This window comes from Cupressus sempervirens, chromosome 6, assembly GCF_028749045.1.
Source record: "Cupressus sempervirens isolate cs-2001-9-10 chromosome 6, ASM2874904v1, whole genome shotgun sequence".
Lineage (NCBI taxonomy): Eukaryota > Viridiplantae > Streptophyta > Pinopsida > Cupressales > Cupressaceae > Cupressus > Cupressus sempervirens.
The window spans coordinates 230,577,825-230,602,429 of NC_143123.1; the positions used below are offsets into that span (position 1 = coordinate 230,577,825).

The window sequence follows — 24,605 nt, forward strand, 5'->3', positions numbered from 1 at the left end:
CTATCATTAAGGAATCTATTTAGACTTATGATTTTCTTTCTTAATTAATATATTTAGTAGCCACATATATAATCTAATTCAATAATGACAATATATTCTTGATATATGATTCGTTTATTTTAAATTAATCACCGACTTTAATAAAATACAAATTTTATTGTTAAGGTGACCTTCTTGTCCGCATCAACGATTAAATTTAATTATGAAACATTAAAAATATAAATATTTTGAAACATAAAAATATAAACTATTATGAAACATACAAATCTAAACATGGAAACCAAAAGTATTTTGAAATATGCAAATCTAAAACTAACGTAAAACATGTAAATGTAAAACTAAATTGAAACATGCACATTAAAAATCTGCAAAAGAAATGTATTATGAAATATCTAAATCAAAAAGTTTTTGAATCCTAAATCTAAATCAAACATACAAGGCTAAATTATATGAAACTTTAATCTACTCCTGTTAAAAATCTCTAATTGCTCCAATAATCTCCATCTCTTCCTCCCTGCACAAACACAAAATAAAAATGAAATGAAGAGCATTTGTTTTATAATTTATGAGAGAACCCTCATATCTTCCAATAAATGTGTTTTGACATTCCATGAATTTGTTTAAAATTCCCCCACTCCTCACAAAAAATAAGCATGAATGTGCATGCGAAAATATATTTAACAAAAAAAAAATGTTTTATATTAAATTTTTTAATTAAGTTATTTCATCCCTATTTTCTTGCGTTCTATTTTTTTGGCCTTATTTTTCAGGTTCTATTATTTCAACATCCATTTGGCTTAATATTATTTTGGCTAGCTATTATTTTAAAATTTTTATTTTATTTTATAATTCAATAATCTTAAAATATATACTAAATATATGATTTATCTACTTTAAATAAATCATTAACTTTAATAAACTATTAATTGTATTGATATGGTGGCATTCTCATCCAGATTAATGATAACATTATGCTTTGAAACATGAAAATATAAATACTTACAAACATGCAAATGTAAAACTATTGTGAAACATTCAAATCTAAAATATGCAAACCAAAACTATTTTGAAATATGAAAATCTAATACTAATATGAAACATGCAAATATAAAACTAATTTGACACATGCTCTTTTAAAATATGTAAATGAAAAGTATTATAAAATATATAAATCAAATAGATTTTGAATACAAATCTAAATCTAAATCAAACATGCAAGACTAAACTATTAAATGCAAGCCTAAATAGTTATGAACATAATTCTAAATCTAAATGAAATTAATTAAAATTGAAATCTAAATCAAAATAGAATATTATAACTAATTTTGAATTTCAATTTACATCTACATCTAAATCTAAATGAAAATGTAAATAAAAAATAAAAATTTTCTCTGTAAAAATGTTATTCTAAAACGTCAATCTATTCCTATTCAAAAACTCCAATCTAATCCTCTAATAACCTCCACATCTTCCTTCCTGCAAAAACATAAAATGAAAATGAAATGGTGAGCTTTGGTTTTATAACTTCTGAGAGACTCCTCATATCCCCCAACAGATGTCTCTTCGCATTCCACAAATTTGTTTCAAATTCCCCCACTCCCCACAAAAAATAAGTATAAATGTGCATGCAAAATTATATTCAAAAAAAAAAAATCATATTGAAATTATTTCGCCCTTATTTTTTCAAGGCCTACTTTTTCAGGCCCTATTTTTTGGATCCTACTTTTTCAAATTCTATTTTTTTGAGCCCCGTCTATTATTTCGTTTGTAACTCTTACCAAATCTTTTTGATTGCCAAATGACATTCCATATTTTAATTTCGTTTGTAACTCTCACCAATTTTTTTTTCTTTATATGAATTATTCCTTGAAATATTCTTTGTGCTGAGAAGTGTTTCTCCCATTGTATATGCCTCTCGTCATAATTATACTGCCATGACTGTAAGATAACGAAATGCCGGCATTGAAGGGAGGACGGAGTTTCGGTGTTTTTGAACCAAGTCAAAACTGAACAGATAAATCCAACGAAGAAAAGACGCGCATAGCTCCAAGAAAAATCGCTATTAGTACCCGAGATATAATCAAATGAAACGGTTTTAAACAGTTTACCATTTCAAATTTGAGTAATAAAACACTACCTACCCAAGACAATTTTACTTTTTCCGCCGTTCAGAGTTTTCAAATTTCCCAAAGTAAGCGGAACTTTCAACCTTTGCCTGCGCCATTGATTGGGCGACCCACTTCTGTATATGTTCCTTTTCTCTCGCTATGTTTATTTTGCAGGGACTTCTCTGTAATTTCACCCCCAACAAGCTCAATTGGAGTATATAATCAACGCATGACTCATTTGGCAAGTGGGTTCTAGTCCTATCGGTCTTAATTGGTGTAAATATTCTTCCCCATTTTTATTCGACCGATATGAGCAATCACAAATCACCACCGGATTCCTTGTTTCTCAGACGTGGAATTAGTCTGAGCAATATGATGAAGGAACGAGATGATGATCTGGCACTCTTCCATGACATTCGTAAACGAGACGACAAGTTTAGTGGCAATCTTCTTCTTCCGATTTCTGAGGAATTTGAAGCCGTTTTGGGTATGTACGCATTTTATACTGTCTCAGCTTATCTTAGAGTTTAGAAGGTGTAGATTGGTTTTAGTTCTTTGTATGATGTTTTTAAATCTTTCTAAAGCTAGGAAATCGATTCTTCAATTTGAAATCTTCACAGGTTTGAGTTTTTCTTGTTATTATTATTATTACATTTTTTCAGTGGAACATGAAAATTCCTTTTCTGTGGTGGCCACGGATCCACCTGTTTTAAATTTTTTAATCGAAATGAATATTTTGGGATTTTCGATGGGTGCGTCGAATTAGAGTTATTGGAGGTAAGAGGGTTTTAGCACTTTCTTGCAATAATAGGATTTTTGGTAAAACGTCTGTTGATTTGAATTTCGTTGTCATATTGAGTGTCAAAGGAGTAAACCTGTACAATTAAAATGCAATTCATTCTTTTGGCTTTGGGTCATCTGGCAAGCTAGGCATAGTGGACTATTCAAAATTTGCAACAAGAAAGGCACCGACGACATGCTTTATACAACTCCGGAATGCCTTGCCTAGATCAGAATTTTTTCCAAACACTATACTCTGTCATTTGCAAACCACGATTGTCATTATGATATAGCAATTTAGGAAGACAGATAACACAGATCTTTACCATGGAATGCAATTCGCTAGAACCAAACGGGTATAATCTATCGATGGGTTTTGTAGGACTTCCTTTCTACGTAGAGAATCAGAAAAATAAAGCCAGGTCTTTGCACATGCATTGTTTTTTTCCCTTCAAACCAATACCAGGAGACATCCAAATATACCACTCCCTCACTCAAGCATCCTAGTACAGCTGTTATCCAAATTTTTGCCAACATTAAACATAAAAAACACCACTAATGGAGGCTGAAGCATAAAAATCTAACAACATGCTGTGTATAATGCATTCGTAGAACTACACAAGACAGGGAGATCCATTTATTTGTAAAACATTGCAGCAACTACATATCATGGCACCTCACTGAAATACACTCATACAATTAATCCATGAAACCCTACTCACATCATAAATGTGATTAGAGTTGGGTTGCTTGATTTGGCAAAGTCAGCAGATAAATTTTATATTCTACAATTTGGTCATCCTGCAACTTTGAATGACTTCAGATTGCAAGATCTCGGGTATACAATGATTCAAACTTCTGGGTTACATTTATAAGGAAGTAAAATGGTTTCACGAGTGAAATTTAAACTCATGGTTAATGCGATTATTCATGACAATAATTAGCATGAACCTCTAAAAGGAATAAAGCAACTAGTAATTACCTTTGAACTATTTGTTAACTATATTAGCCTTGTTTCTACCAATGCATGGAAACTGAAAGCCAAATTCCTTGGTTCTTTTTGCCATAATATCTGAATCATCCTGTCACAAAATTGCAAAATCCATTGGAATTGAGAAATACGTGTTATGCTACATCCACTACCAATGTCCTTGCCCAATCTTCTTCAGTTAAATTTTTTTGCAAAGAAATTCAATTCTATCTCTTAATCTATGGTTGAAAAGGAGGAGGAAATACATGTATGTTTATCCAAGCTACTAGCTAACCTTTGGAAAGAACTTCTGCATGTATTTATAGCATTTTCCCTATACATGCATGGTTCTCCACAGGGCACTCATAGTACAACTCATGTCCTGGAGTAAACATAGGTGCACAAAAATAATTAACATTTAATCATAATGAACAACAATACATTGCATGACATACCACATTATTTTATCCTTGGAACTCAGATATTAATTCTATACATCTGATAATGTTATCTGCCTATGCTGTAGTATTATATGCCAATCCTTTTGCTAGTGAAAAAAAGAGCTTAGTCCATTCTTCGGGTTGAGTGGAGCTGGTTTATCTCTTTGAATTGTTAGATTCTTGTAAATTATCTTTTTATATTATATTGGAAACAGAAATCGTAGTCAGTATAATAAGGGGCAAAACCATTTAACCAAGTCAAACAGACTTTCACATTATTTACCATATATTGAGAATTATGGACACCCCTATCAGCCCAACCCAGTGCCAGACAAAGTGGTGCTGCACTAGTTTGTACCCACTTGTCCCCAATACAGGCCCTCCAGAAACAGAACGGAATGCCTCCTTATTCATAAAAAATTGACACACCCAGCTATAGGATATCCACTTGTGGTTCAATCTGTTGGCGACATGATTTCATTGTGCTGTTCTTGGTAGTCATAGTAGTTGAGATAAGGTGGCTTATATAGGGATATGTGATGCTCTGACTCCTGGTTAGTCTTCTTTCCGGTTCTTTTGCACTTGTTACTCTAAAACATGTAATGCGTGGTCCTTCTGCATGATCTGATAGTAGTACAGGATGCTTATCCAAATCTCTGAACTGATAGACCCAACAGGTACCAAGAGGCAATAAAGTGAACAGATTTAAATGACCTGGCTAGTATTTTTGTTTTCCTTTTCATGCGAAACAGGCCTGCAAACAAGAGTGTGTCTGTCCGCAAGAAAGATTGATGTCTGACAAGCAGAAGTTTAGTTGGTAATAATCTTGACAAGTTGCACTTTTTTGTTTATTCAGGAGGAGACAAAATTAGCAGTTCACCCTTATACAAAATACCAGAAAGTACACCAAGACAGAGGGGAGGTTCTGATGGCTTCCTAACAGCTGATGGAGATAAGAGTGATTATAGTTGGTAAGAATTTTCCGTTTCGATCATTATTAAAATCAGTTATCATAAGCTGATTAGTTCTTGGGATATTTTGGAAGTAAGCAAAGCCTAATTACAAGTATTGTAAATTTAAAATGTACTGTGTTTATGTATTGAATTTAATGTAGACATTCTTGATTGTTTCCATGCAGGCTTTTAACACCACCTGGCACTCCTCTGTTTCCTTCCTTAGAAATGGAAGCAAAAGCTAAAGGCTTTGAAAAATATGACATTCCTGTGGCTAGGCCACTTGCAGCTGTAAAAACATCCAGGGTGAGCTATTATAGTAATGTACTAAGCCATTCATTAGAATTTGATTTTTCATGCGTACAATTTAGAGCCTCCGTGAACGTTCTACCGTGAGATTGCTAGTATGCACTTATTGGACTATTTAGTTCAAATATCAATAACATGAGTGCCTGACAGATGAATCCAAAGGTTTTTTTAGAGAATGGTCTCCTTGATTTTTTATTTCAAATACTGCATATCAAAATGATTACATATTAGTGCACAGTTTTGGAGAGCTATAGTATCTATATGCCTGGAAATACTATACCATGGCCACACAGGGCCCAGCATCAGTATCTGTAAAGTATTATACCGAAAAAGGACTAGTTGCTGCTACATATTTCTGTTAGACTGCTAACTATTACTATAGTTGAATATATGCATTACATCAAAAGTTCCTGTTAATATTGAAAAAAACAGTATCATTTATTAGTGGCTCAATATGAGAAAGATCCTCACTAGAACAGCCTCAACTACATTTGTTAAACCTTGGTTAAGGAGGATTCTTGGACCTATTTTGAAGCACAAATCACTGCCCAATACCTCTGTGGAGTGGTGTTCATTATGTCACTTTTTGAAAGGTCAAGTAGTATTGCATGTCATGGATGTCTTCTGGTTTATTAAATGGCCACTGTGGCCCATATGTTCAATTTCCTTCTTTTTGAATATTTAGTTAGCAAGAAGGACCACTCCACTCTACCATATGCTTTTTCAAAATCTAGTTGGAGAATGCCAATGCTTTGGTTAGAACATAAAGACCATTCCATGGCTTCTCAACTTGTGACAATGTTCTCTAGGATATATCTACCTTTGAGTGGAGCTAATAAGCTTGCCTAGAATATTATCCAATCTCAGAGCTAAAAGCTTGGCTAATATTTTATAAGATACGTTGGCAACATTTGAGTCTCCAATTTTTATTGGTGATTTGCCACTGTCTCTAGGAAGAAAGATTGATTACGCTCGATTGGTAATCTGTCCCAATGAACCATTTTCAATCACTTCAGAGTAGTCCTGTAATAGTTCTTTAGAAATCCAGTCAATACTTTTCTTGTAGAATTCAATGGGGAGCCCATCAGGATACGGGGATTAGTCATTGTTCAATTTATTGATAGCATTCACAACCTCTTTAGTTATTGCTTTCTTAGGAAAATTAGCACCTTCATGGAATTAGACCATTACAAGCTTCTCTGGCCTTATTAGAATATGGTTTACCTCCTTGAGAGGAAATAAATCCATAGAGTATTTGTGAATTAACTTCTTAATTTGTTTGGGGTCACTAACAACATCACTATCTAGCCAGATATAGCCTACTTGCTCATTTGCTGCCTTTGTTTTAGTATATTTAAAGAAAAATATGGATCCTTTTTCATAATAGTTGAGCTTATTGAGTTTGGCTCTCACTTTAAGCCCCTGCTATGCTCCTTTTCTAACACCCTTTCAGCCCATTCTTAACTTTTAACATTTCTTCATTGAGTTTCAAATTCTTTGGTTCCTCTTGAGAATTTCTTTCCAGATTTCAAAGAGAGTTATGAAGCATACTCTCTTTTCCTAAACTCAAGAGCCTTCTTTTTCCCAATGACCTGAATATCTGAAAGATACCGGATCAGCTCTTTACATTGTGGTCCCATCTTTTAATTTTAATTAAATCCTTTAGCAGCCGTTCATTGATTTCTGTTAGAGTGAAACTAGCCTCACAACAATCTTGATTTTTTAAAAGATTGGTATTGAGTAGAAGTTTGTCACTTTTGCAAGACATAGTAGTTATCAAGAAGATTCCTACAGATGATGATCAGAGAGAGAACAAGGAGTAACACTTATCCTACATCCATTCTCCTCTGATCGAAGTAGAAACAATGTTTATTAGCATATTTTTTTTTAAGGACAGTAAATTCTTTTGGGTCCTTGATAATTATCACTTAGGGTAGACCATATATTTTTGTTATCCTTCCTGTACCCTTCTAGAGTGTAATGGTCCACTAGGGAACCTGTGGTATGTAGGGTCAAATATGCACTGACATTTTTTTTTTCGAACATGGAATCAACATCATGAATGCAAGTGCAATCATTAACCATTAAGCATAAACAAAGATATAAACATATAGAATCAAATGACGATCATCACACGATCATGCACAACTAGAAGACTCAAATGTACTTGCAAAGGTTCCAAGACGACGCCAACACAAGCATGAATGATCAGGTCACGTTCAAGCCACCATGCAAGAGTCCGGACCACACCCACAAACCTTACGGGATAAGAGTGGACCATCATCAATGGCTGCTAACGAGGAGAGAAGTTCAAAATCAACAAAATCCAAAACAAGGCTCATTTTAAAACCCAAACTGAAAAGTGATGTAAACATCATTAATACAAAATGGAAAACAAGACACAGATGCATGGGATCAATCACGAAAACACATGGAGTATAGTTATGGTATCCATTTTTTAGGCAAAGTTTGCAAACCCTAGGGAACCATAAGCTGTTATGCGCTGAATCAGTCTCAAGGCACAAGTGCAGAAACAGTGTTAATCTAGGCTAGTGTAATAATAGATGTGCAGAAACAATGAATGCATGCACAGGTATAATAGATGCGTAGTAGAAGTGCATGGATGCACAAAAAAAAATAAAAATGCACAGAAACATGCATGTGTGCAGGTTTCTTGGGATTACATGAAGTTGCAAAAATAACAAGTGCTGACTCTAATGCACAGCCTAAAAATGTACAACTCCACACTAGGGAGTATTGGGGACATAAAATTAAGGTCGTACCCACTCAATACATCTATATACATCAAAATCCATCTAATCTAAAAGTAAAGAGTATAATGACATAAATACAAAAATACTGAAATGGGGTGTAAAGATAGAATGAGGACATCATGCTCGAGCTCTGACATTGGGAGATCACCATTTGACACCGGTCCCTAGAAGTGTTAAAGTGCAACACAACCCAATTATTTGGTACCTCAAGCCCACCCACCATGCTAGCACAAATAGTCATTTGGCCACAAACACAAGGTACACACATACATGCAAGGAGTGGCTAACACATATGCCAATCAGATGCAGAAATTAGGGGATGTACAATGATCCTAGTGCGAATACAATGCAGGTAAAATGCAAGTAGGTCAAGGTCACTACTCAAAACTAGATAGCGTAAGGTGTCATCACATGTCTCGCAGATGCCCATGCGGTCTTGTGTGGTTCTTCACTCATCAAGGATGCTCTATTGATCAATATCAACATGTGTAGATAGAAAGGCTAAACTGTACCATATCAACATCCTCAAACAACAAGGCACTATGCCATGGCAATGTCCTCAAATGACAAGGCATGGACATACCATATCAACATTTGTGGACAACAAGGAAGTCACATTAAGTCTTATATTATGTTTTAACCCATTTTATTTTATTAAATTATCACTTTTTTAAGTAACTCCTTGACATGTCTTGTGTTGGCCACTTACGAATTGGGATTAACATAAGGAGCCACTTCATCCCACTACTCTACACCTATTAGTTAACCATGCAATGCTATGCAAGAAATCCTATGCCAAGCGACAAGGAGGAAGCAAGGTTTCCTTATTTGATGCAGGAGCATCCTAGGGAAGTCAATGATCTTGTATGTAGGGGCTTTGGGCTCGAATTTGTGAAGTTATGGTTTGTGCAGTTGGGGATGTGTTCGAGACATATTGGACAACCTTATCCTAAGTGCAGATAGAGTTTGGGGTTATCATCTTAGATTTAGAGCCATTTTGGTGATTGTTGGTCGCGTGCAGACTTTGGAGATTGTATTCGTGAGCTTCGATCTAAGGGAGTTGGCATGTGCGCTCTTGGATTTGGATCGTTGGATGACACGTGGCCCTATGTCTAAGTGTGCGTATTCTTATGTGGTCTTTTTAGTCAGTTATACATTGTAAACTTGGGGCATGTCCTAAGTATTCAATTTATGTTATGTATTTAATGACTGTTGCAAGGCGACTTGTGGTTTGATTTAATGTGGGTGTATTTATTTAATGTAACTTGCTAGGTTGACTTGTGTCTTGGTTTAGTATAAGTAGAGGGTCTTGTGGAGTCTAGAGTCATGATAATTGATTAGCATGGAGAAGGAGTAGCTGAGAAGGAGCGAAGATGAGTAGAGCTAGTACCTTAGTCTGGTTTGGGAAACAAGAGGTTGCTTGGTGGTTTGTGAGCACGAGTTTAGATTCTTCTTGAGGTTTCTACTAGATTGCGGATCTAGGCTAGCTAAGTGATTGGATCTTGCGAGGTCTTCTAGAATTATTATTGTAATTGCTTATGTATTGGCCGTAACGCGGAAGGCCTTATAGCCGGGCATGTTGGATGTAAACCTTATGATTCTATTATGAGAATTGACATTATTGTGGATCTAGATCTTTGTGTTATTGTGTATATTCCATTGTGTGGTTATTTGCTGGGGGTTAGGACATCTCCTTTGGGGATTCTCCTGCCTTGCACTGCATCGAGTGGTATTAGAGTGGAGGTTTGATCTTGTGGATTTGTTGTAGAGGGTTTGCGAAGATCTTGGAAGATGCCTTTGAGAAGATTGGACCCTAGGGTGATTGATGATCTCTGTGATGTTGTGGAAGTAAGGATTTTAGAGAAGGTTAGATCAGATTTAAGATCTTAGCTAGAGATGATGAAGAATGAGATCATGAGAGCTATTGTTGGTGTATCGAGGAATGTGGGTACTGAAGATGGATATGAGGAAGTGCTTGAAGACTTTGAAGTTGTTGGATCTAGTGGGGAAGACAGAAATGATCGCATGGATATTGGTGATCTGCTCAGAGTGAGGTTGGCACAAACTAAGCTAAAAGGACATGCTGCTTTATGGTGGAAAGAATTTCAAAGAGATAGAGAAGAAGAAAGTGAAATGAAGATCACTAGATGGAGAATGATGGTTACAAAATTGAAGGCTAAGTTCATTCTTGCGGATTATGAAGTGATTGCAAAATCTGAAGCAGAAGGATTTGTCTGCGAAGGATTATATCGAGGAGTTCTACAAGTTGACTATTCGGTCTAGGCACTTAGAGTTGTTTAGAAAAAGGTGGTTAGATATATTGATGGCTTGAGATTCAATATTCAAGATGAGATTGGTATCCTAAATATTGCTTCGGTTGAGGATGCTTCTCAAGGTAATCTTCATTTCAAGAGAAGACATCAAGGTAATTCTTGAGGGAAAGAGAAGGAATATTCTGTGAAGAATAAACAATTGTTGAAGATGAACCAAAACTTGTTGAATAGAGGAAGAGAGCAGATAGAGGCGCATTTAAAGGTACTTGTTACAGATGTGGTGAAGGACATAGATCTTTTGAATGTCCTAAGGCTGGCGATAGACTAACAGTTGTGGTGAATGAGGCTGAAGACTTGGTGAATGAACCTGAGCAGGATGGGGATAACTTGCTGATTTAGACAGTGTTGCTTGGTAAGAAGGTGTTGGAACCTTGTAAAAGGAGGAATTTGTTCAAGAATCGTTGTAAATCTAGTGGTAAGATCTGCGATGTGATTGTGGATGGTGGAAGTAGCGATGACCTTGTTGCTGAAGAGATGGTTCAGAGACTTGGTTTGAAGAGAGTAAGACATCCTTGTCCTTGTAGGATCAATTGGTTACAAGATGAGCATGCTTTGGAAGTGAGGGAGCAATGTCTTGTTAATTTTTTAGATTGGACAGTGTGTTGATCAAGTGTTGTGTGATATTGTGGACATGAGTAGTTGCCACATATTACTTGGTAGACCTTGGTAGTATGATCGCAGGGCTATGCATGATTGTGTCAAGAATGTGTTTATTGTTGAGAGGGGTGACAGAAAGCATTCCTCGATAACTTTGTAAAATGCAGAACTTGGTAGAAGGAACGTGAGTTTTGGTAGCCGAGTTGAATTAAGGGATCAGTGTGGAAAGCAGATCTGTTGTGCACCGATGACAAATGAAGAAACAAAGTTGCAGAAGCAGAACAAAGGCAAGAGTATACAATTTGATATCGTGGAGGACATGTATGTGAAGAACCAGTTCAGGGTCTATGTGTTGAACCCTTAAAGATGTTCTTCCAGTTGTTAAGAACATCATTTCTTTGCACTTGGGGTGTTTGATGTAGGAGCATCCTAGGGAAGTCAACGATCCTGTATGCAAGGGCTTTGGGCTCGGATTTGTGAAGTTATGGTTTGCGCGGTTGGGGATCTGTTCAAGACATATTGGACAACCTTGTCCTAAGTGCGCATAGAGTTTGGAGTTATTGTCTTGGAGTTAGAGCCACTTTGGTAAAAGCTGGTCGTATGTTCCCGATTTACTGGCAGACTTTGTAGATTATATAATTGAGCTTCAATCCGAGGGAGTTGGTGTGTGCGCTCTTAGATTTAGATCATTGGATGGCACATGGACCTATGTCTAATTGCGCGTATTCTTATGTGGTCTTTTGAGTCAATTTTGCATTGTAAACTTGGGGCATGTCCAAAGTATTCAATTTATGTTATGTATTAAATGACTGTTGCAAGCTAACTTGTGGCTTGATTAATGTGAGTGTATTTAATTAATGTAACCTGCTAGGCCGACTTGTGGCTTGGTTTAGTATAAGTAGAGGGTCTTGTGGAGTCTAGAGTCATGATAATTGATCTAGCATGGAGTAGCAGTTGAGAAGGAGCAAAATTGAGTAGCATTAGTAGCTCAGTGTGGTTTGGGAAACAAGAAGGTTGCTTGTTGGCTTGGGAGCACAAGATTAGATTCTTCTTGAGGTTTCTACTAGATTGCGGATCTAGGCTAGCTAAGTGATTGGATCTTGTGAGGTCTTGCAAAATTATTATTGTAATTGCTTATATATTGGCCGTAACCTGGAAGACCTTATAGCTGGGCATGCTGGATGTAAACCTTATGATTCTATTATGAGAATTGGCATTATTGTGGATCTAAATCTTTGTGTTATTGTGTATATTTTGCTGTGTGGTTATATGCTGGGGGCTAGGACATCTCTTTGAGGATTCTCCTGCCTTGCATTGCATCATTATTGGACTCGCCATGAGATCAAGTCACTTGCTCCTTCATATAGGAGCATAACTCTACATGTATGGATGCAGTCTCAACACCGTGCATCCACACAACAAACAGTCTCACACTCAACTAGCAAAATGAAATTAACACGAAATGACTATCAACACGAGCCATGAAAACACAAGTTTTGAGTTCACTTAACTGGCCTCTTTGTTAGGAATACAAATTCCATGGTGAATCCACTATCCGCAAACAAAAGCCACATATTTGCCACAATTACATGGTTAATTCCAAATCCCAACTTTTAAGAAAACCCAACAAAAACTGACAGACTAAAATTCAGTTCTAAAGGACATTCTCAATGACGATCCTTCAAAATTTACAAAAAATTCAAACTTCAAAATATTTAAAATTGCAAAAACCCATTTGCACAAATGCACCAAACAACAAGTTCATCCAATAAATTCTTGTTTTGGCACAACACGGGAAAACATGCAGCATAAAAACACAAAACCCATGTTCTTTGAAATATAAAACATGAAATGCTTATAAGATCCCAATCGGGTAATGGAATGCAATGAAATTATGGGGGAATACTTATTTTCAACCCATAGAACTAAAGCATTTTTCTTTAGTTGAAAGGACAGAGCGATTCAAAAGATGTGAAATGCGCTACCTCACGTAAACACAGAAACACAAATAAGAGTGGAAGAAAATCAAACCTTTCAAAAAAGTTAAAAACCGAAATGACTTAATAGGAATGAGATCAATCCCGACATAAATCCAATGAGTCACCATCCACAAAAATCTAGCAAGTGGGTTGATCACAACGAGCAAAAGACCGATTTTCTTCAATGCAAATTGGAGCAAAACCCTATTTCTTAAAAACCAAGTGAGGGAATGAACTCTTTTCCCAAATATCAAGTCACTTTTAATTGAGGACTTGATTAATCACTTAAATAAATTTTAATCAAACTGTAGACATCCCGAAAACCTCACTTGATCAAACAATCCAATTCCAAATAAATAAAATTCAACTATGACAAATGAGCAAATAAATAAAAATAACCCTAAATATATAAAATCAACATTTAAATTAAAACTCTTATTTGATAATTGCGAAAACTTTAAATGCACAAACACAATATTGGTCTATTACAATATGCATACAAAGTCTAGATTTATCCACACTTACCCAAGATATAATAATCAATTACAGAGATATCATCCATATAGGTATGATATTGTTTAAATCATGAAAGGCTAGTCAAACTATTCTCGTGCCACTATTGAGGACAAGAGATGGTCAAACCTACAACTCAAGCAAACCAATGTTTGGTACTTGTTCATTGAAACATGCAAACATCAAGTGTAGTTGCTAACAATATAAATAGCTGAAGCAAGAATAAATAATCAAGCACACCTAATAGAATAGTGGCACTCTGCAATAAGTCGAATGTGTTAGAATGCCATGGCATTGGTCATTCCACATTTAATCCTCAATGTACATAATCATTTAAGTTAACATTAAAGCATTAAAATAATCATTTACAACAATACAGGCATATATCAATGGAAAGTCTCAATGAATTACCATAGAGAAATAATAGCACAATATAATAGGAAATCAGATATGTTATAATGATGTTTAGGTTGTACAATTTTTGTCATGCCCTTTATCCCCATGTCAATGCTTCTGTGCATAGTGAATCAAGCTACTTGTCCTGGCTCAACCTGATGCAGTGCAAGGTAGGAGAATCCCCAAAGGAGATGTCCTAGCCCCCAACAACAACCACACAATGGAAACACAACACAAGATAACGACAATGCAAGATCTGATACCAAATCACAACTCTTTATTTATAAAATAACTGTTTACATGCAATATGCTCGACTGTAAGGCCTTCCGGGTTAGGGCCAAATACAACAGCAAATACAATAATAGTTCTGCAAGATCCCACAAGATCCAACTCACAACACTAATCCCAACTAGTCCAGATCTGCACTTTGGTAGAAACCTCCAAGGAAGATCTCAACTTGTGCTCACAAGTCCACCAAGCAATCTCCTTGTTTTCCAAGCCACAACTACTAGCTCTTCAAAGTTCTCCACTTTATCTCCTCAAAACTGGATGATCATATCCAAAGACTCCACAAGACCCCTTACTTATACCCCACTAAGCCACAAGTTGGCCTAGCAATTACAAATTAAATAAAACCCCTTGCATTAAATGCATATTTAAGCCACAAGTCGGCTCACAACAAACATTAAATACAAAATGTTAACCCTCGCATTAACCCAAAGTTAACACGCGATAACCACACAAAAATACTTAGGACAAGCCCTAAGTTTACAACACATGTTAAATGCACATAGAAGAGATAACCAAGACCACTCATAGGTCCACACAAACTCTCATATCGATCCACATCACAATCACAGGCCAAATGCACCAAGAACACCAGTTGACACCAACACACCATCGAGTGTCAGCAAACTTCGAAGTGTTGCCGAGTAATCAACACATGCCGAGCAACCAATACATGCCGAGCACAACAGTGAGTGTCGAGCAACAATATCTGCTAATCCCTTCAACGACCGAGCCCCTTCAATTTCCAAGCACCTTGGCTAACACTTCTTTTAACAACGACAAAGCACCACTCCTTTGGTGACCGAGTCCACAACTCCAAAGCCAAATACCCCCAACATGCAGGATCGCAAGAAAGCCTAGGATGCTCCTACATCAGACACCCCAGGTTCGAAAAGATGTTCTAGAAGCTGGAAGAACATCTTCTGGGATTCAACACATAAATCCCAAATTGGTTCTTTACATACATGTCCTTCAAGTCTTCAACTTGCATACTCTTTCCCTTGTTGTTGTTCTTCTTCTTCACATCCATCACAGGTGTTCCATAGGTTTGCTTTCCATGTTGATCTCCAACCTTCTCAGAATCTGCCAACTCAACTCGGTTGCAAATACTCAGGTTCCTCCTACCGAGCTCTTCATTCTGCAAAGGAATTAGGAAAAACTTCCTGCCACCTTTCTCAACAGTAAACACATTCTTGACACAATCATGCACAACCCTGCAATCATACTGCCAAGGTCTACCAAGTATCACATGACAACTGTTCATATCCACAATATGATACAACACTTGATCCTTATATTGCCTAATCTGGAAATCAACAAGGCATTGGTCCCTCACTTCCAAAGCATGCTCACCTTGCAACTAGCCAATCTTATAAGGATAAGGATGTCTCTCTCTTCAAACCAAATTTTTGAACCATCTCCTCAACAACAAGGTTATCAGTACTAGCACCATCCACAATCACCTTGCAGACTTTGTTGCCAGACTTACAACAAGTCCTGAACAAACTAGTCCTCTGACAAGAATCCAATGTTCTTTGACCCACCAGTAGTCGCCGAGCCAGAAAATTCTCTCCTTGCTCAGGCTGACTGTCCTGGACTTCAACCTCATTCACAACAACAGTTGTCCGACCAATCAGACATTCAAAAGATCTAAGCCCTTCTTTGCCACATTTGAGACAATTACCTCTAAACACACCTCCACCTGTCCTCCTTTTCTGATCAACAGGTTTTGATTCACCTTCTACACTCGGTTTAGCTTGTGCTGGGCTATCTTGCTTCTCCTTTCCTTGAGGATTACCTTGATGTTTCCTCTTCAACTTTTCTTCTGCTCTCAAAGAATGCTGATAAGCATCCTCCATCAAAGAAATATTTAGCATACCAACCTCATCCTGAATATTGAATCTTAAACCATTAATGTATTGAGTTGCCTTCTCCTTTGACAATTCTCCATGCCTAGACCGAATAGTCAACTTGTAGAATTCCTCGGTATAATTCTTCACAGTCATATCCCTCTGTTTCAGATTCTGCAACCTTTTAAACAACTCAAGTTCATAATCAGCAAGAATGAACTTAGCCTTCAGTTTAGACACCATCAATCTCCATCTAGAGATCTTCATTTCACCTTCCTCTATCGCTTTGCAGTTCCTTCCACCAAAGAGCAGCATGTCCCTTCAACTTAGTTTGTGCCAACCTCACTCTGAGTAGATCCTCAATATCCTCAAGCTCAAAGTAGTCTTTCAATTCACCTATATAATCAATTAGGTCTTCAGGATTAAAATTACCTGAGAAATTAGAAACCTCCATCTTATGCTTCAGCTTCAACTGAGATCCAAGTTGAGCAAATTGGCCAGCCCTAATTCCAATAGGTCTCTCCACACAATTAGTTCTGTCCTCACCACTCGATCTAGCAACTTCAAATTTTTCAGCAACTTCCTCATCACTACCTTCAGTACCCACATGCCTAGGTACGCCACCTAAAGCACTCATGATTTCAACAATCATGTCACTCTTCATCAATGCAATCTCAGATTTGAACTCTGCTCTCATCTTCTTTGAGATCCGTTCTTCGACAACATCACTAAGATCATCAATCGCCCTAGGGTCCAATCTTCTTGGAGGCATCTTCCATGATTTTTGCAAACCCTAAACAATAGATCCACAAATCCAGAAGATCAATTGCTCCACCAAATCAACCTTTTGCAACCCATGATCCTGGTGCAAATTGCCTCAACTTCGGCGGTCTATCTATACACTCAAGAACAACCTTTACTCTAATACCACCTGATGTAGTGCAAGGCAGGAGCATCCCCAAAGAAGATGTCCTCTCCCCTAGCAATAACCACACAACAGAAACACAACACAAGATAACAACAATGCAAGATCTGATACCAAATCACAACTCTTTATATATAAAATAATTGTTTACATGCAATATGCTCGGCTCTAAGGCCTTTCGGGTCAGGGCCAAATACAACAGCAAATACAAAAACAGTTTTGTAAGATCCCACCAGATCCAACTCACAACACTAATCCCAACTAGTTTAGATTTGCACTCTGGTAGAAACCTCCAAGGAAGATCTCAACTTGTGCTTGCAAGCCCACCAAGCAATCTCCTTGTTGTCCAAGCCACAACTACTAGCTCCTCAAAGTTCGCTCCTCCACTTCATCTCCTTCTCCAAATTGGATGATCATATCTAAAGACTCAACAAGACCCCTTATACCCAACTAAGCCACAAGTTGGCCTAGCAATTACAAATTAAATAAAACCCCTTGCATTAAATGCATATTTAAGCCACAAGTCGGCTCACAACAAACATTAAATACAAAATGTTAACCCTCGTGTTAACCCAAAGTTAACACGTGATAACCACACAAAAATACTTAGGACAGGCCCCAAGTTTACAACACGTATTAAATGCACATAGAAGAGATAACCAAGACCACTCATAGGTCCACACAAACTCTCAGATCGATCCACATCACGATCACACACCAAATGCACCAAGAACTCCAGTCAACACCAACACACTGTCGAGTGTCAACAAACTCCCAAGCATTGCCGAGTAACCAACACATGCCGAGCAACCAACACATGTCGAGCGGCCAATACATGCCGAGCACAACAGTGAGTGCCGAGCAACAGTATTTGCGGATCTCTTCAACGACCGAGCCCCTTCAATGACCGAGTACCTCGGCTAACACTACTTTTAACAATGACCGAGCACCACTCCTTTGGTGACCGAGTCCACAACTCCAAAGCCAAATACCCCCAACATGCAGGATCACAAGAAAGCTTAGGATGCTCCTACATTACAACCCATGACGTTGATACCTCTTAGGCCGGAACCAATAGGAGAAGGACCAGAATAGAGTCTTCGCCCCCCTAGCTTGAGTGAAAAAATGAGTACTAAACACACGATCACCCAAAAAAGGCAACAAGTCTACACGGTTGAGTCTGGTGAACAGATTGAGACCCCTAGTGTCCACAGGTCCAATAGAATTGCCAAGGAAAAATGCAAGCTGGCCCTAAAGAAGAATGAGTACATAGAATCTGATAATTTTGTTGTTAAAGTCACTGACGAGTCCTCCACCCACTCTTCTAGCAAGACTCGTGAGTTCCGCCCCGCCTCCCCCGAGATAAAGCTCACTCCTCCCCCCTGCGCACCCTATGCAAAACCCAGCCCCTAATCCCACTTCCAATCCCACTGCTCCGCAGGTTCCTTTCCATGAGATTCCAAAGATGAACACTACTGCCGCTAGGGTGGGAGGGATGCTGGGAAACATAAAAAACCAGCTGATAATGCTCGAGGGTGCTTCTTAGGAGCTGAAGAAAGAGGTGGACGGGTTTAATAGGTCCATCAAGGATGCCAACAAGTTTTCCATTAAGGTCATGCATGCGTGCTCTGTCACCCTCTGCATGATGCTGTAGAGGATTACTGAAACTAAGGCCAAGAGTGATGATGACTACAAGGAACTGTTTGAGTTCCTGAAGGAAGAATGGACCGCTACGCTGCGATCCAAGCGGCTGGGAGGAAATGCTAAACCTTAGTTGCTATGTTTTTTGTTAATTTTTACTTTCAGGTTTGTAAAAGCCTGCGTGGCTTTAGAAACTCAAAAAAAAGACTTCTCTTATCCACCCTGCATTGTGAAGCAATTTTGTTTATTTCCAGTTTAAAGACTTATATGCTGCTAGTTTAAATACTCTGCGCTATGGTTTGTCCTATGTTTTTGACAGAGGTAAGAATAGGGTTGCTATTCTATGCTGTGATTGTGCTAGCTACGGTGAATGTGCTGTTAATGCGCTAGTTCTGTCTGTTCCAGGGGCCAGCACCCTCTTGCTGCTTTTAATATCAAAAACATAATCCATTGTTTTTGAATACAGAATGCACCAGATTTCATCATAAAGCATCATGTTACATCTTGAAAGTATCATGCAGACTTTATCAAAATGGTAAGCAACAGAATACTCTAACATCTAAATCAGCTATGATACTTGTAAAGCCAAAATAATGTTTTGTAACCAAATGCATCACAGGGTGCAATGCCTGATTACATCATGCAGATAGCCAAATAATAGTACAGAGTCCATCTCGAATCCAAATCACATGGAACGGAATGCAACCATGGGAGGCACTACAAAGGGAGTCCATGAGACTCAACTTATGCTTTATTTTCTGCCTGAAGAATCTGTTATTCCCCTTCAATTCTAATTTATTACGACCTGTTTTATCTTCATGTTTCTCAACCATTTTCAAGTCCCCTACAACAATCCACAGAATATCTAGAAAATTGCATAGAAAATGCCAGAGATCAATCCTTTCCAAATGAACATTAGCTGTGTAAGGAGTAGAAGCACCAAATTTTCTTCCATCTCTATCTAAAATTATCCATGTTGCTCTATTACAAGGGGAAACCACAGGGTCTAGAACATGGGGATACCAAGCGGCAGATTGTAAAATAACCACCCCCCTTCTACCCTTTATGTGATTAGAATGAAATTGTAATGCATCCGTCCAAATAAGCCTCAGATTTGTTTCTAAGGTGAAGTTAACAACTTTCACTTGTAAAAAAAAGTGCATCTTTTTTATGCAATTAGTTAACAAACTCTCTTACAATATATTTTCTGTCAGGGGAGTTAACCCCTGAATATTCCAACTCAGGCTATATTAAGCTATATTATTTTATTACTCAGTTTAGCTCTAAGGTGAAGTTAACAACTTTCACTTGTAAAAAAAAGTGCATCTTTTTTATGCAATTAGTTAACAAATCCTCTTACAATATATTTTCTGTCAGGGGAGTTAACCCCTGAATATTCCAACTCAGGCTATATTAAGCTATATTATTTTATTGCTCAGTTTAGCTCTATAACAAAGTTGACAAACAAGGGCGTTGTTTTCTGATGCTTTAGCTCTTCAATTTAGTTCAGAAAACTTGTGAAGCATAGAAAAATCTTTAGTATATTACAGGCTTCAACCGTCATGAGAATTCTGTTTTTTAAATATTTTGGATGGTATCCTACCAAAGTATATCTCATCCCCTTGTATTGGATATGTAAAACTACATGAAAACTAGTTGTCCTCTTCGAAGATCTCTATAAAATGTTGTCATTATAGGATATTGGTTTATGGGTTTCTTAGATACATTAGATTTCTTATTTGCCTCCAAGGGTTTCTTTTACATATAGAGAAGTTGTATGTGGCATTATAAATTTAAAATGCAAAACATGATAAATTAAAACACAGCACTTGGGGCTATTCTGTTTGCAGTGATATATGATGTCATGGGATATCATATGATGATAAGATACATCAGAAGCATTTAAATACATGATTCTCTGACACTATCTAAAAAGTCCACTAACTATCCAACCCACGTTGAAGACAAAGTGATGGATATTTCTTCCTGGGCATGGTGGGTCCTGTACATTACAGGGATAAACTCAACATTCCTTTTCAAAGCAATATCCATGTTGCAGTTTTTCTATTAAAGTTGTCTTTCAATTTAGTTCAGGAGACTCCATTCTTTTTTTTTGTGACTGGGGTACCTTGTGTCTTTTATGAGCCATCTGCTTTGTTTTCTTAGTATATTGCAGGGTTTACAAGTTATTTTATTTAATAAATTGATCGTTGTCGTCTTAATATATTTTTATTTTGGTTTGGGAGTTTCTGGTACATGACTCAATCTTTCTACTATGTTCAGCTCTCTAGTTCTCAGGTGAAGTCTTCATTAAAAAATGCGAAAGCTGGGTTGACTTCCCATCAGACAATAACCTCTTATACAGCAGATAAGAAGGCTTCAGCAACAACAGCTAAATCTCCCCCCTCTTCAAGGTCTTCTACTCCTTCATCAAGGTCATCTGTATCTGCATATAAACCCTTATACACATCAGCTAATCGGTCATCCACACCTGCACGTCAGACAACCCACTCTTATACAGCAGCTAAAAAGCCTTCAGCAACAGCTAAATCTCCCCCATCTTCGAGGTCTTCTACTCCCTCCTCAAGATCATCTGTGTCTGCATACAAGCCCTTATCTACATCAGGAAAGCGGTCATCCACACCTGCACAGCAGTCATCTGCACCAGCACAGCGCTCATCCACACCTGCTAAATCGCCCCCATCTTCAAGGTCTTCCACTCCTTCCTCAAGATCATCTGTGTCTGCATACAAGCCCTTATCTACATCAGGAAAGCGGTCATCCACACCTGCACAGCGGGCATCCGCATCAGAACAGAGGCCATCCACAACAGTTCAGAAATCAACCACCCCAAGGCTTGCACAAAGTAATCCTCTCCCAGGGCGCTCTTCTTCTGTTAGCAAAACTAGTACCATGCCATCTAGAAATCCAGCTTTATCGCGAGGAACCTCACCCACTGTCAAGACAAGACCTTTGCAGCCATCTTCAAGAGCTGGTGTTACACTTGAAACTCCTCCAAATTTAAGGACTGACACACCAGGAAGGTCAGCATCTGCTAATAGGGGGAGATCTGGAGCATCCAGCTCTGTACGGTCAAATACTGTAGCTCCTAGTTCAAACAACAAGCCAAGGAGGCAGTCATGTTCTCCAAGTGTGACAAGAGGAAGAGTTTCAAATGACAACCTTAACGAAAATAAGTCTAGTTTGGTAGCCAAGAACAACAGAAATGGCATTCAGAGTGCAGTGCCAGCCGTAGTTGGTAGCAAGATGGTAGAGAAATTGATTAATGCCAGGAGGTCTAACCCTCCAGGAAAAGTAGAGGAAGCTACTTGTCAGTCTGTTGGTTCTACATTGGCCACCAAAATGTCAGTGAAGTCGGTTCAATCACAATCTGGTGATGGCTTTGGCAGGACAATCTCAAAGAAATCCTTGGACATGGCTCTCAGGCACATGGTATGTATGACCCAACTGTCTCTCATGCAACCGCTGCACTCTTATTTTGCGTGTAGTATTTACAGTTACCATCCCACGTAATATATTATTACATGCCAGATTAAGCTCACTGAATGCTTGCCTTTGTTGCAATCATGTGAGAATGATGCATGCTGATGTCTAACCTTTGTAGGTTGTGACATTTTGGATTTGCTTATTTCAGGATATACGGGGAAGCATGGGAAGCAGCATTAGGCCTCATATGAAAAATATTCCAGCATCATCTCTATATAGTGTTCGGTCAGGAGCAATTAAAAGCAAATCAAGTGGCATAGCCAGATCTCCAACAGCCACTAGTAGCAATGCAAGTTCAGAGTCAAGTGCAAAGATTTCCCCAGACCCTGATGTTAGCAAGTTTGATGATGATGAATTTGGTAGTGACAGAGGAAGCAAATCCCCACGAACTAGTTGGCAAGATAGTCTTCACTTTAAGGGGGATGCAAAGAGCACAAACTGGTTGTTCAATGAAGAAACTACAGAGGATAGAGATGAGCAATCTCTCATCTCTGATGAAGGATTTGAAATGTTGTCTGATCCAATGGATGATGTTGCAAGAGCATTAGCAGCGTTTGAATATGAAAATGGTAAAGTTTGTATGGATTACTGAGCACCACTACTGTCTAATATGTGCAACCATTTGAGATTTGATGGTTTGATGTTTACACCAATAATTTACTCACAAAAATGCTTCTATTATTAGTATTTAGGTTGATTCCTTCATACATCAGAAGCACATATGTCGGTATTCTGGATCAGATATCTCCAAATGTGGCAGTGCACAGAAGACATTGTATTTTTGAAAAGTCCTCTGTATAGTTAAATCCTTTTTGGGATTAATGTGAAGGACTCAGTATGGATCTGTGGTAATCTTTTGGATTTCTAATGGAAAATTTATCTAAAATTTATCTGCCTTGTGATCTTAGTCCTCATGGATTATTTTTTGGAATCTTATTAGAAGGAAGCTTGTTGCACCGATTCCTCAGATTTAAATTTATTCCAGATGCAAATGCCGAGAATCACAAAAGTTAATTATCTCTGTCGTAGAAGACTAACCTTGGTTTTGACCCCACATTTTGGCCAGAAAAGCAAGCAGTTTGTTGGGCAGATCTCATGCCTCCCACCTTCCACATATGATTTTGAATCATCCAAATATTTGACATCTCAAAAACAATGATTGTGATGATGAGCATGCCTTCTTCAAAAGCCTAATTCATAATGAAGTAGAGAATATCTCCTAGCCCAATCCAACTCATCTAATAGTTTGCCCACTTATGCAACCAATATTGATGTATCTTTGCTATCTTATCTGTAACATGCTAAATTTTCCATTCTTATTTAATTGATTTAATTAACTGAATAACATTTCCTTTCAGAATCACATGAAGGACGATTATAACGACCAACATATCATATTCACATGAAATACAGTTACAACCTCAAATTATATATTCAAATGAAAAGATCAATAGATATAATTGATTCTTAATCCATTGAAAGAATAACTAATTTAACTATAATAACCATCTAAACATATATCAATTAGAAATGCGGTAACAATTAAAGTAAGGTAGTCAAAAAGTAGATATCTTGTACAAAGATCATATCCTTTTGTTGTGCAAGTCTTGGCATCCGGAAGAGAGTAGAAGCATTGCCAAGGGCTTAACCTCCTTTAAGTATCCCCACACAATCTCCATTGACAAAGACCCTCCCTACCTTGCTATTAGCCTAGGGACACTACTGTCTTGCCACTGAGCATCCTGTTATTAGAGTGTTGGCTAGCCAGCTAGCTAGGTTATGGACACCTTCTATCAACCTATCTGCCAATTGTTAGCAACCTTGACCTTTAGTGATCACATCAGCAAGCATGCCACTAACCAACCTTGACCAAGGATTTGTGTGGGCACTATGTACTTGATACCCCACCGTTTGACTTGACAAACAAGACCTATTCATTGGACTATCGTGAGTTGACTCAGTTTAGAAACAATTTCATCACTTGCTTATTAGTTATCGATTTTCTTTCTCTTATCATGCAGGGATAACTTGTGGTTCAATGATTATTAGTACACACCTTTCATCTCGACCTTGATGATCTTCCTTGATGAATTCTCAGGGTGGTTGTCTAAGCATTGTATAATCACCAACAATTACATTATGCTTGATCTGGGCTTAAAGCTTAACAAAAGATTCATGACGCTTTGTAATTTATTTCCCGACTCTACATGAGAGTGTTGCCTCTCATCTTAGGGGCATATG

The 24,605-nt window shown here is 37.7% G+C and overlaps 1 protein-coding gene across 3 annotated transcripts; it reads left to right on the forward strand.

The window, feature by feature from the left end:
• Positions 1 to 1,898: 1,898 nt before the first annotated feature.
• LOC149552099 (uncharacterized) lies at positions 1,899 to 23,254 on the forward strand. 3 transcript variants are annotated; one of them, XM_089787569.1, is made up of 6 exons: positions 1,899 to 2,353; positions 2,459 to 2,595; positions 5,155 to 5,269; positions 5,437 to 5,557; positions 21,141 to 22,310; positions 22,513 to 23,254. In XM_089787569.1, the coding sequence occupies exons 2-6, from the start codon at positions 2,481 to 2,483 to the stop codon at positions 22,954 to 22,956; spliced, it is 1,965 nt and encodes a 654-aa protein (XP_089643695.1). In that variant the 5' UTR covers positions 1,899 to 2,353; positions 2,459 to 2,480; the 3' UTR covers positions 22,957 to 23,254. The 3 variants fall into 3 exon arrangements, with proteins under 3 accessions (XP_089643695.1, XP_089643694.1, XP_089643696.1); XM_089787568.1 differs by having other exon boundaries at positions 1,899 to 2,595; XM_089787570.1 differs by lacking the exons at positions 1,899 to 2,353; positions 2,459 to 2,595 and adding an exon at positions 2,650 to 2,728.
• The last annotated feature ends 1,351 nt before the right edge of the window (positions 23,255 to 24,605 follow it).

What these genes read in the sequence shown, in the direction of transcription:
- LOC149552099 (XM_089787568.1), top strand. Translation starts at nt 2,418, where the DNA reads ATGAGCAATCACAAATCACCACCGGATTCCTTGTTTCTCAGACGTGGA. An exon ending in GATAAGAGTGATTATAGTTG is followed by an intron (nt 5,270 to 5,436) that starts GTAAGAATTTTC and finishes GTTTCCATGCAG; the next exon opens with GCTTTTAACACCACCTGGCA. An exon ending in CAGCTGTAAAAACATCCAGG is followed by an intron (nt 5,558 to 21,140) that starts GTGAGCTATTAT and finishes TACTATGTTCAG; the next exon opens with CTCTCTAGTTCTCAGGTGAA.